Source organism: Aquarana catesbeiana, linkage group LG01 (genome assembly GCF_042186555.1).
Source record: "Aquarana catesbeiana isolate 2022-GZ linkage group LG01, ASM4218655v1, whole genome shotgun sequence".
Classification (NCBI taxonomy): Eukaryota; Metazoa; Chordata; class Amphibia; order Anura; family Ranidae; genus Aquarana; species Aquarana catesbeiana.
In genome coordinates this window covers 150,099,737-150,113,446 of record NC_133324.1, presented here as the reverse complement: position 1 = coordinate 150,113,446, position 13,710 = coordinate 150,099,737, and the positions used below count along the sequence as shown (strand labels likewise).

At 42.0% G+C, this 13,710-nt stretch overlaps 1 protein-coding gene across 2 annotated transcripts in view; it reads left to right on the top strand.

Moving 5' to 3' along the window:
- The window catches only part of HAPLN1 (hyaluronan and proteoglycan link protein 1), a 209,064-nt gene that overhangs the window by 120,494 nt on the left and 74,860 nt on the right, over nt 1-13,710 (top strand). The window contains exons 1-2 of one of the 2 annotated variants that reach the window (XM_073624464.1): nt 9,044-9,168; nt 9,594-9,720. In XM_073624464.1, the coding sequence (XP_073480565.1) occupies nt 9,621-9,720 (100 nt within the window). In that variant the 5' untranslated portion in view covers nt 9,044-9,168; nt 9,594-9,620. Of the gene's footprint in view, nt 1-9,043; nt 9,169-9,593; nt 9,721-13,710 lie in introns of those variants that run through there. The other variant, XM_073624463.1, reaches the window with a different exon arrangement.

Sequence of the window (13,710 nt, the reverse complement as noted above, 5' to 3'; positions counted from 1 at the left end):
ATCTTTATTGCACTATTGCAATATGGTGTAGGTGGAGTCAAAAGTCAAAAGATAGGTGACACTAGCTTTCATTTTGTTTAGATGGTATCTGCATCTAATGCCCCATACACACGATCAGAAACTCCATCAGAAATAACTTGGAAGGTTTTTCCAACAGAATTCCGCTCAAGCTTGCCTTGCATACACACGGTCACACAAAAGTTCTCTGAACTTTCTACCGTCAAGAACACGGTGACGTACAACACTACGATGAGCCAAGAAAATTAAGTTCAATGTTTCCGAGCATGCGTCGAATTGTTTCCGAGCATGCATGATTTTTTGCGCGTCCGAATTGCATACAGACGATCGCATTTTCGGATAGGAACTTTTTCTGACCGAAAAATATAGAACTTGCTCTCAATCTTTTGCTGGCTGGAATTTCGTTAGCAAAAGCCCGATGGAGCATACACACGGTCGCATTTTCCGGCCAAAACCCTCACATCTGAGTTTTGCTGGCAGAATTTCCGATCGTGTGTGCGCGGCATTAGGCTATTTTTTACTTTACAGGTATTAGCAATTACATTTGATATGCTTAATACTGTTTTATATTAAAACTAAGCTTTTTTGCTATTCTTGTAGTGAATGTAATCTAACAGCATACTACAGTATAGCCCACCCCCATAGTGTTTGGCAATACAAGGACATGGAGGAGGAGGGAGGAAGGAGAGTGTTATTTATCACTCTATATATGCCCACATGTCTTACTCTATACTCATGTGGACTGCACAGATAAGAAAAGGGAGACAATTAAGAGCTTCGAAGGGAACTGAAATATGAGCATGATCTGTGTTTTATTTTATTATTGTTATTTTAAAATGATCAATATATTTTCTGATTCTAATTTCATATTTTGATTCTGGCCTTCAGTGAAAATTTTGGGAAAAATAAGTTTACTGCTTTGTAAATATGCCCCGTATACTTTATATTCTCTTCCATAAATTAAAGTGGCACCTGCCACTCTGATAAAAATAACTAAGTAAGTGAAAGGCTTATTTGCACATGAGATTTGAATTGCTCATGAGCATGGGGTTTAAAGTGGTTCTAAAGGCACAAGGTTTTTTTACCTTCGTGCGTGAAGGTAAAGAAACCTTCTCTGTGCAGCAGCCCCCCCAGCCCCTCTAATACTTACCTGAGCCCTATCTCAATCCAGCGAAGTGTGCAAGAGCCTTGGCTCTCTATGGACTCTCCCTCCTCATTGGCTGAAACCACAGTGGGGGCCATTGCCTCCAGCTCCTATCAATTACAGCCAGTGAGCCAATGAGGAGAGAGAAGGGACAGGGCCGAGCAGCGGTCCTGTGTGTGTATGAACACGGAGAGTTGTGGCTTTCTTGGGTACCCCTATTGCAAGCTGCTTACTCTGGGGGCACTCGACAGGAGAGAGGGACCAAGGGCGCCGGCGAGGGACCTGAGAAAAGGGAGATCAGGGTTTTTCTTTGCAAAACCACTGCACAGAGCAGGTGAGTATGACATGCTTTATTTAAAAAAAAAACCTTTAATATTACTTTAACCTGTTGTTGAAAAGGGTCAAATGTCACTCTGCAGTATTTTTGTATGAAAAGAATAAAAAAAAAATTTAGAAGATCTCTCACTTTAAAGTATCATGTGTAGCTCAACTTCTTTACTTCCCTCCTTTACTGGTCTTTAGCTCAGTCTTTAACTGCCTGAAGCATTTCCAAAGGCAGACAGCAGACACAGTCAGAGACTGAGACAAAAACCAGTCAGACTGTCAAACCCACAAAAGTACACAGCATAGCAGGGGAGCCAGGACAGCACATCCAGAGACAGACAGGAGACTTAGTCAGAATCTGAGCGGATATCCAGTGGGGTCCTCTAATACCAAGGGACAGGAAGTCCCCACCTCTCAGTGTATATAGCTGCGGTTTGAGAATGGGATGCGTGGAAGGAAACTGACATTGTTTGGACTGGAGTGAAAGGACCAGCATTACACGCTCGTACCCCTGCAGGGATGGAGCGCTCCGGTGAGTGCAACCACATTGGGGGGACCACCAGTTGTCACAGCACGGCACTTTATCACCTAAGAAGATTTTTCTGCACAATTGTTATGAACTTTTCTTGCACCAAACAACATATGGTTTGCGATTTTTAGCTGCGATTTGGACACATTATCAATGATTTTTCATGCTTATAATTATTGCACATTTACACATTGTTGGTTATGAACTTTTCTCGCACCAAATAAAATATGGTTTTGCGATTTTTAGCTGCGATTTGGACACATTATTAATGATTTTATTGCTTATAATTATTGCACATTTACACATTATTGGTGGACAATTATTTCTTTTGGACATTTATTGTTTTTGGCACTTCATCACTTTATATTTATTCATGTGAAGATGTATTTATGGTATTCAGAGATGCTGCTTGACATTTGCGATTCTTTGCACATATAATACTAATTTTCAGCTGATCAAGGTGTTTTTGCACTAACACAAGGGCATATACACAAAAAAGTTTTTTGGAAGTAATTTTTTGGATCATACCAAAGAATTTCACACGTTTTATTTTTATTTTTATTTTTATACTTTTATTCATACACTTGTACTTCTTGCTAATTTTTATTTACACCCCTAACACAGCGCCACTCCCTATACTTTGATTTATATAATTTTTTGGGGGGATCACTTAGGTGTTCCCTTCCTATCTAGGGGGGCTGCAGGTGTGAGTCAGTCTATGAGCGCGGATCCGTTGATATATTTAAGTTGGAAGAGGATATGGGGTTGATCTACTAAGGGTAAATAGTTAGGTCCTATTTCCCCCCTCGGAGCACACACTGCATTTCCTGCATTCTTCCACTGGCTCCAAGGAATAGTCTAGAGGTATCTTTTTTGGGTTTTTATTGAGAACGTTAAAGTGATTGTAAGGCTTCTTTTTAAAAAAAAAAAAAAAAACATGTCATACTTACCTCCACTGTGCAGTTCATTTTGCACAGAGTGGCCGGATCCTCGACTTCTGGGGTCCCCTGGCGGCGCTAGTAGCTCCTCCCCTCATCGTATAACCCCCTAGGAGAAGCACTCTCCCAGGGGGTTACCTTGTGGGCATGCTGCAGAGTCCAGCATTTGCATCCATAGACGCAGAATGTCGGCCCCGGCCCCGGCCCCGCCCCCGGCACCCGTGTCATTGGACTTGATTGACAGCAGCGGGAGCCAATGGCTGTGCTGTTATCAATCTATCCAATCAAGAGGCAGAGGGGAAGAACGCATCTCCGGCGGGGGAATACAGGACTCAGGTGAGTAATACGGGGGGCTGGGGGGTCGGTCAGTGACAGATGTTTTTTGACCCTAATGCATAGGATAAAACATAAGGGTTTACAACCCCTTTAAACTGGGATAGGGAGAAGGAACATGGGATACTCTGAAAACAGTAGAACTGGATAAGCTAAGGATTTCTCAGTTTCTGGCTGCACTTCATAAATCACTGGCTGAACTATACAACTGCTGAATGTCCCACAGGATCTCTATGCTGAATGTGACCTGTACTCCTTCCAGCGTTAGCTACACACAGTCACTAACTCCACCTCACCAATGGGGTTGCTTACTCACTTAGCCACAAGATCATCGGTTGCCTCCTGCCGAAATCCACCAGGCTCTTCCCAGTAAGTAGACCCATACCACCATAGAACAGCTGGACTCTTTCCCAACATCTTTCACCTGGCTTTCTCCATTGAGCTTCTCAAGACCCCACTTGATCCTTGGTTTTCAGTTTTTTAAATAGGCCCCCCAGCTAAGCCTAGCTGGGACCTCGGTGTCTACCTCACAGATCCCTCCAGAAAGCTGGACAGGAGCTAGAGCCCCTGCACAGTGGTCTCCTCCAGCAGGACTGGATCCAGGAACTCTGCACTGCTGCCTCAGACTTCAGACTATTTATGAGCTCTTCCTCCACTTTCTGGGTACACCTCCCCAGGGATTGGCTGGAGTGCCATAAATATTCAGGCTGCATGCCCTGTTCTTCCTCACATTCTAGAAGACAAGGGGAAGTAACAGAGCAGCAACCTGTGAGACACTGAGCAGACATAAACAATTAACTCTGCTCAGCTGATTACAGAGAAGCTAAACAAAATGTACCTAGCAGCCTGCTCTACATTAGGAGGGTGCTACATCGTATGTAGGAATGTAGGCACCCTCTCTTGCCCGCTCCTAGATGGACTATGGTCTATGCAATGTGTGTGCAAAGAGCAGTGCATATGATTGCAACTACAGTGAACTGCTTGTTCCAAACAAATGGAAGTGAACTGGGCAGGGAGAGGTTCAGGAGCTCACAGAGGAACATTACTAGGAGGCAGAAAAACACAGTAAGAAACAATTTCATAAAAACAGATTACAGAGCTATTATGTAGTGGATTATTTTTTTAAAAGGGATATTGCTTAGTGTCACTTTAGGATTCAAAATGATTAGCCTAGCATATAATTTTTGTATCCACAAAAATTCTACTTTAATTGATTATGACTTTCTATGCCTCAAAAACATACCCTTTTAAAAACTCTACATCTCACCTCATGCTCTGATGTTAACTTTCTGCATTGAGCATTCATCCAATGAGCTGTTGTTAGTATCCCCGAACATATTGGTGAGCATAACAAACCCATCTTCCCAATGTAACTCTTATTGGGTAATACAGTTTTAAGTGATTCTAAACTCAAAAGATAAAACTGCCCACTACCTGTTCTACAACCCCACCCCCCTCATCCCTAAATACTTACCTGAGTCCTGTCATTGCTCCAGCACTGTCCCAACTGCAACACCGCTCCCCTCACTTCCTGGTCCCACAGGAGATACTCAGAGCTGTGGAAGCCACAGGCTCATGCTGCTGTCAATCAAACTCCTGTGAGGAGGGAGACGGGGTGTGGCTTACCGATGCTGTGTGTGTCTATGGACAAACACAGCCTGGCTCAGGAGCATGTACGCACAAGTGCTCCCTTAGTAGATTGTTTGCTAAATGGTCATTAGGAGGAAGAAGAGCAGACAGCCCGAATGGAAAACTGCCAAAGAGGAGGTAAGGGATCGCTCTGTGCAATACCTTTGCTCACAACAGGTAAGTATAACATCTTTTTTATTTTAACACACAAAAAATTATCCTTTCATAAAACTTTTAGCTAGTATCTGTAGTTTTTCAGTAATTCTCAATATGTACAACAGTGATGGCAGAGTTTGCTGGCACTCCAGCAGTGGTGTCTGAAGTTGTATGTTGCTTTTAGTTTCCTCTATTACCTCTATGCAGTTTCTTCAATGTGTCCAGTGATTTAATGTGCCGGTACACAAACAATAAAATTAGGCATCTTTCACATGGCAGATCATGAGGTGGTAAAACAGTCTTGTTGAGCCACAGTCTTACTACCACATACAGCCAGAGGGAACTATACACATGCTGCAGTCACGGCAAACTTATCACAGCTCATTGAGTCGACAGACCATTAAACCCACCTGCCAAACTCCCCCACTCAGGTCAATGGGGCTGCACTGCACCTGTAAGCCCATTATCTCATTTGTGGTCAACTAGACTAGTTGAAGATTTCCATTTGTATTCACAATATAACAGTGTATGGAGATATTTACTGTCAATTAGATTATTAATTGACAGTACTTATTTACAAAGTTTTGCAACAGAAACAAAAAAAAACCTTTTTTTTTTTTCAAAATTTTAGGTCTTTTTTTTTATTTGTTTAGCAGAAAATAAAAACCCCAGAGGTGATCAAATACCGCCAAAAGAAAGCTCTATTTGTGGGAACAAAATGATAAAAATTTAGTTTGGATACCGTGTAGCATGACCGCGCAATTGTCATTCAAAGTGCAACAGTGCTGAAAGCTGAAAATTGTTCTGGGTGGTGCCTAAGTGCCTGGTATTGAAGTGGTTAATGAGGGAAAATGAGGGGGAAAGAGGGGCATTGCTCCAAATCAGGGACAGTCCCTTGAAATCAGGGACAGTTGGGAGTTATACATTTTCTGTCTGGAAAAAACCCTGAACTAGTGGGTTTTAGGCCTCATGAAAACCGGACGTTTTTACAGCTGCTGTTTTTGGCTTCAGATATTTTTTTCTACAGTCAGTAAACTCCCCAGCATGTTATCCTATGTGTCAAAAAGGAGTTTTTCAGTTGTAAAAATGCTCTAACTCTGATAAAGGCTTAAGGCTCCATGCACACAAGTGTTTTTCTTTAAGCTAAAAAAATGCTGGAAAATCACTGGATGAAAAGCACTGATAATAGCTTTTTATAGTAGCGTCTTATCAGCGTTTTAGAAGCGTTTAGGAGCATTAGCATTTTATTAGCGTTTTTGCAGTGAAGAGAAAAAAAACTCAAAAAACGCTATTAGTAGCTATTACTGCTGGAAAAATGCTCCAAGAAACTCTACAAAATTATTTTTTTCTGCTCCTAGATGCTGAAGCTTGAAAAACTCTAAAGCCATGTACACACGAGCGGAATGTCCGACAGAAAAAGTCAGACGGAAGCTTTTCATCGTATATTCGATCGTGTGTTTGCCTCATCTGACTTTTTTGTTCGAAAATTCTGAAATAGAACATGTTATAAATATTTCCGACGGAACCAATTCCTATTGGGAAAACCGCTCGTCTGTATGCTGTTCCGACGGACCAAAAACGGCGCATGCTCTGAAGCAAGTATGAGACTGAAGCTATTGGCTACTGGCTATTGAACTTCCTTTTTCTAGTCCCGTCGTACGTGCTGTACGTCACCGTGTTCTGGACGGTCGGACTTTGGTAAGACTTTGGTTTGACCGTGTGTAGGCAAGACTGCTTGAATGGAATTCCGTCGGAGTTCGGTCGGAGAAACCTTCGGAGTTTATTCCGAAGGCAAAACACATCGTGTGTACAGGGCATTATAGCTTAAATATCTTAAAGCAGTGTGTATGGACACACAGGATAACACTATTCCGCTTCTAGGAGCAGGAAAAAATAACAGCTTCTAAGAGCTTAAAAAAAACGCTAGTGTGCATGGAGCCTAAAAACGCTGAAAAATGTGGCTATTCTGCGTTTATCAGCATTTTTGAGTCATAAGATTTTGTGGGAGCATAGTTTTACAAAAAAAAAAAAAAAAAACACTTAAAAATGCAACAGCTAAAACACGTTGAAAAAACACTACTGCAAAAACACTACAAAACTCATTCTACAGCTACAGCTTTCTACAGCTAACGCTACTGGCATTTATTGTTCAAAATGCATGAGGCCTAGAGTAGACCTTAATTCAAAATATGATGTTGAATCTAAAATATATATATATATCTATATATATATATATAGATATATATATATATCTATATATACTGTATATATATATTATAGTGAATATCTAGGAATAATTGCTTGATTCAGTGGTGTACCTGACTGTAGCGGCTCTCTCCTCTCTCTCACAGGCTTTGGTGGGGTAGTGGAAACCATTGGCTTCTGCTGCTATAGGTCAAATCCTGGGCAGAGCTGTGCTGTGTCTATGGATTCAGGCAGCATGCCTCAGAATCGAGTCCGCATGTGCGCTCCTATAGGAATCCGCTTCCTTTGGGGATGTGCAGAGAAGAGGAAGAGCCAGGAGGGGGACCCCAGAAGAGGAGGATCGGGGGCCATTTTGTGCAATTCCACTGCGCAGAGTAGGTGAGAATAACATGTTTGTGATTTAAAAATGACAATTAAGACTTCACAATTACTTGAAAAATTTACCCTTTTGCATTGAATGCCTGCTGAAAAACAGGAGTGCACTTCCTTGTATGTGAGAGTGCCTGGGCACTTTATGCCTACAGCCCCATAAATGTGTATTTGCAGGTTTAAATATATGGCACTGCAACCTGTGACACTAGTCTCACCAGATTTGGAGTGAGATTTGGTGATGCCATTACATACCTCCCAGCTTTTTGAGATGGGAATGAGGGACACCTATCAGCAAAAGTATGCCCCCTTAAAAGAGAATTGTACAAAAAAACAAGATTGGTTAAACCCACAAGTGCTTTTTTTTACCACTACTATTCCTTTATATTGGTTTTTGGAATTTACAAAAATTAGACCAAAATGAGGGACAGACGAGGAGGCATGAGGGACAGAGGGACATTGCTCCAAATCAGGAACAGTCCCTCGAAATCAGGAACAGTTGGGAGCTATGGCATTACTGTTTGGCTCACCTTTCACCTTGCTGGAAGTTCTGCCAAGAAGAAACAAAGGCCAAAATGGCTGCGCCACCCAGTGTAAAACAAGGCATGGCATTTCAGATAGGTAAAAATCAGCTGCAGGGAGACCACAGGCAATGCTGCTGTTTAACCCTTTGCCCTCTGCTTGCCTTTTAAAGCACTGTTTTCTTTTAGTTCAGTACCTCTTTAAGGCCACTAAGTTCATAAAATAAAGACAGACAGGAACTCTTTGGTAAAAACATTCTACAAACTAATTATTTTTACAATGCCTATCGGGCATCATTTAATCATGATGACATTACATGCCATATCACCTAGGGGCTTCATCAGATTTTCTTTCATGCCAGCTTTGCTTCGAAAAGTATTGCTGGCCCATAGTTGGAAGGGCTGAACACATACAAAAATAACCTTTAAGTACCACGTGGGAGTAAATTAGATTCAGTATAATCAGTGTCCTGATAAGTCGTCATTAGATTAATTGCGTTCTCGAACTCATCTTTCTTTGCCAGGAAACAATGGAGAAAAAAATTAAATTATTTAAATGCTGGCTGGCCAAAGCCATTTATTAGGTCATTATTTTTTTAAGCAGTTGAGAATATAAAAAATAATTTAGACAAAAACTTGATCAGCTTAGCACTAAAAACGTCCCCAGCTACTTTTGAAATGTAGCTCATTTTTATTATACATTTAGCATATGCTGCAGTCTCTGTAAGCTAACTTGTAAATTGTATATGTTTTAAAGCACATTATTAATCCATTTTCTTCTCATTTGCCCAATTAATACCCAGTGGCTCCATATCCATCTGCAGTCTACTGAGCATCTCAGCTGCTTGCAGAGTCCGGCTGTGCACCTTGAATAAGCGTGTCAGCATTCTAGGTAGCAGCGAATTGAGAATCAATCTGTACAACTGCAGTGCTAGCACAGAGTACTATTATGCTGTATAAACGCATGGTTTTATATGCCATAATATATGTCAGGTTAAAATGGTAAGTGCCACTGCGGTTAAACAGCTATTTCAAATAGTATTGACCTTTGCTCAGACAAAAGATGTTTAATTTAACAGATGCGATCAATATTGCTGCTCTGGTATGTGTAATTAAGCAGGATTGTATTGTAAGCCACTTCATTAAAACATTCATGATGAGCAAAAAGTAGTCTTGTATGCACTATGTATATTATTATGTGTCACTTTACGGGTTACTATATCTAATTGATGGTTTACCTCGTCATGTATCAGTTGCAGTAACTTCTCTAATGCAGAGCAGGACAAGCAATGTTGTCAAGGATTTCCCCACTGATGGGAATGCTGGAACAAGTTAAGCAGCAGAAGCAGCACAGACGTTGAAGCTTTTCTACTTTTCACGAGCCTCTTTTTTTTTTCTCTTTTTTTTTTTTTCTTATGATTTTTCAGTGAAGAAAATCCATTTGGTATCCGAAGATGAAGAGGGTACTTTTCCTGGTGCTAATCTCTTTTTGTTGGGCTGATCATCATGGCAGTAACTCCCCGGTGTACCACGACAGGATCATTCATGTCCAAGGTAAGACTATGGCCAAAGTAAGGCATGTCAATTTGTTTTCAGGGCTTTATGTGATATACAATATGTTGCTGTTTGCATCCTGCTACTCTGTATCATATTATGCTGCATTGACCCTACCCCCCCCCCCCTTTAACCTCTCTTTACTTTTGCTAAGTTTGCGTTAGTATAAGCCGTCAGCAGTGTTAGCTCTTTATAACAAAAGGGCAGCTTAGGGTTAACATTTATTTCCATCATTATCTCTGTGCTGAATGAAGTATTGCTTTTTTTTTTTTTCCTGATTAAGAAAGAGCTATTTAGTACCACTGCAGTGTCCTTCATGCTAAAGATAGGGGGAATATTAATATCCTGGTATTTAAAAGAACTGCTTTATTTTCAGATGACAAAAGTGATGTGCTTACCTTAGCTGGAGGCTGTATTCTAAAGTCCATTTCAATTCTGCATGAGCATTTTTTTTTTCTTTTTCCCTTACAGCATGCATCTGCAGCAGGATCTAATTCTGCAGTGCATGTCAGCTTTTCAGTGTTGGCATCCGTAGTTGAAAAGTCACAATGCCAAGAAAAAATACAGAGCTTGCTCATTGTTATTTTATGGCATAGAAATGTAGTTTACATATATTTATTTGATAAAAATAGAACAGCTGAATGTGGAAAAGGGGGGCCTTTATCCTTCTTTAGCTGCAGAGGGTTACTCTAGAAACAACACCGGGACCATATAAAGACTGTAACATATTTTAATGACAGCTGTAAGTGTTGAAATGTGATGTGTGGGTCTCATTAATGTATCATATAAAATGTATTTGAGTGTTCACTGCTGCCACATGGGCCTGGGATGCTGTGATTCTGTTTCATTGCCATACAGGCCCCTCTTGCATAAATACTCATGACAACATTGTCAAATTTAAGAAAGTGAGGCTCACTGACAAGCTACGATTGCAGTGCATCCCAATATGTGTTTTTTTTTTTTTTTTTTTTGTGTGAGATCCATACAAAGCAACACTAATTAGCTCATGGCAGATTCCGTACTAAAAAGAAAATCTGGCATTTTGCCATTGCAGAGGCTGTGTAATTATTAGCATTGTGAAATATGAATATTTTATCAGACTTATTTGTTTTTTTAGTGCAAAGAATAAGTATGAGGTTCGGGTTTGCTTATAACAGGTGTCTCCAAACTTTCCTAACAAAAGGCCAGTTTACTGTCCTTCAGACTTTAAGGGGGCCGTACTGTGGGCACCGGGAGTGCAAAATGTCCTAGCATCAAACAATCCCCCATTATTGGTGTCAGTGGGAGAAATTGTGCCCTATCATTGGTGTCATTGTGCCCCATCATTGGCGTCATTGTGCCCCATCGTTAGTGTCATTGGGAGGAATCATGCCCTTCTTTCCTGACAGTGAATAAAATAGTGCCCCAAGGGCCAGATAAAAGCAAGCAAAGGGCCGTATCCGTTACCCAGGCCGCAATTTTAAGACCATGGGCTTATACCTTGGGTTTGAGGTAAATTCTGAAGGTTTGGCATTCATGTTCCTGTTGATTTTGTGTGCAGAATCAGCTGTTTTTAAGACATAATTGCACTGCATGGCATTTAAACTATAGGCAGCAGGCTTAGAATGGCTGAGGAGGGGGCCTTAGAATAGGCGATAAGATATAATCAGAGGATTGATGAAGGGGAGATTGTGACATTTATTTGCACCTCTTCCATTTACAGAATGCCTTGCACTCTGTAAAATATGCAGGATGTTTTCTGAATAGAATGATCCACTATGATCTGTGTGCTACAGACAGATCTATTTATTCACCATAACATCATCTTTTATATGTTACCAAAAAATTGGATATTACATTGTGTTTGTGTGCACTAAAATTCATTAAAGTTTATTTTTTTCCTGAAAATGTGCATTTTCTTTCAGAAAAAATGTGATGTTTGGGGGTTCTTAAAGAGGGAGTCCCGCAAAAATTTTTTTTTTAAAAGTTCAGCAGCTGTAGTATCTGTAGCTGCTGACTTTTAAAATATGGACACTTACCTGTCACAGGGTCCAACAATTTCGGCACCTGAGGCCGAACCGTTCCTCGGTCCTCGGTTGCTGCCGCCGCCATCTTCGGTATGGGAATCAGGAAATGAAGCCTTGCGGCTTCACTTCCTGGTTCCCTACTGCGCATGCGCGAGTCACACAGCGCAATCTGAATGGTCCGTGGGAGTCTATGCCTGGAGGTGGGTGCAAATACCTGTCTTTGACAGGTATCTGCACCCCCTCCCCCCTGAAAGGTGCCAAATGTGACACCGGAGGGGGGGGGGGGGTTTCCGAAAAGCGGAGGTTCAATTTTTGTGTGAACCTCCGCTTTAAGTAAAATCTAAGGTACAAAACAAATGCATTTTTTTACGTGTATGTGAGAAATGTCAGAACTGGCCCAGTAGGCAAAAGATTAATAACATTTAAAACTGAACTCTAGCCAAAAATTATTGTTGAGCATTTGAACTGAAAAAAAAAAGATGTTAACACGAATGAAATGTGTGACATGTAGCTGCTGCTGTGTTAGGGAAAACTTTTATTTGCATAGAGTACTGTAAGCCCTGAACTTCCACCACTGAAATTCACAGATGCCTAACATATCGTGCTTAAAAATGGTACACGCACCTGGAATGGCGACCAACTACAGTGCATTATTGCTATAACAAGGAATTAAAAAAAACACATCCCTTGTGATAACTGGGCAGCAGTGCCGGGACAAGGTCATCCGGTGCCCAGGGCAAAGATGAAAAACTGCGCCTCCCCCCCTGTGAAAAGCTACAGCGCCTACAGACGATGGGATCTATACTAATGCATCAGTGACAGTGCATTAACCCCCTTCCTGCTGCATATTACCAATACCAGTGCTAATTAAGCAAACTCCCCTCAGAAACTGCAAACATGATACAAGAGATCAATGCAGTCTCACCAGTGCCCATCAAATGCAGCCTACCGCTGTGCCCATCAATGCCGCCTCACTATGCCCATAATTGCAGCCTCACTGTGCCCATAATTGCAGCCTCTGTGACAATAATCGCAGCCTCTCTGTGCCCATAGTTTCAGCCTCTCTCTCTGTGCCCATAATCGCAGCCTCTGTGCCAATAATCGCAGCCTCTGTGACCATAATCGCAGCCTCTCTGTTCCCATAGTTTCAGCCTCTCTCTCTGTGCCCATAATCACAGCCTCTGTGCCCATAATCGCAGCTTCTGTGCCCATAATTGTAGCCTCTCTGTGCCCATAATTTCAGCCTCTCTGTGCCCATAATCGCAGCCTCTCTGTGCCCATAATCGCAGCCCCTCTGTGACCATAATCACAGCCTGTGACCATAATCGCAGCCTCTATGACCATAATCGCAGCCTCTCTGTGCCCATAGTTTCAGCCTCTCTCTCTGTGCCCATAATCCCAGCCTCTGTGCCCATAATTGCAGCCTCTCTGTGCCCATAATCACAGCCCCTCTGTGACCATAATTGCAGCCTCTGTGACCATAATTGCAGCCTCTCTGTGCCCATAATTGCACCCTCTCTGTGCCCATAATCGCAGCCCCTCTGTGACCACAATCGCAGCCTCTGTGACCATAATCGCAGCCTCTGTGACCATAATCGCAGCCTCTCTGTGCCCATAATTTCAGCCTCTCTCTCTGTGCCCATAATTTCAGCCTCTCTCTCTGTGCCCATAATCACAGCCTCTCTGTGCCCATAATCGCAGCCTCTGTGCCCATAATTGCAGCCTCTGTGCCCATAATTGCAGCCTCTGTGCCCATAATCACAGCCTTTGTGCCCATAATTGCAGCCTCTCTGTGCCCATAATTGCAGCCTCTGTGTCCATAATTGCAGCCTCTCTGTGACCATAATCGCAGCCTCTCTGTGCCCATAATTTCAGCCTCTCTCTCTCTCTGTGCCCATAATCGCAGCCTCTGTGCCCCTAATTGCAGCCTCTGTGCCCCTAATTGCAGCCTCTCTGTGCCTATAATCACAGCCTCTGTGCCCAT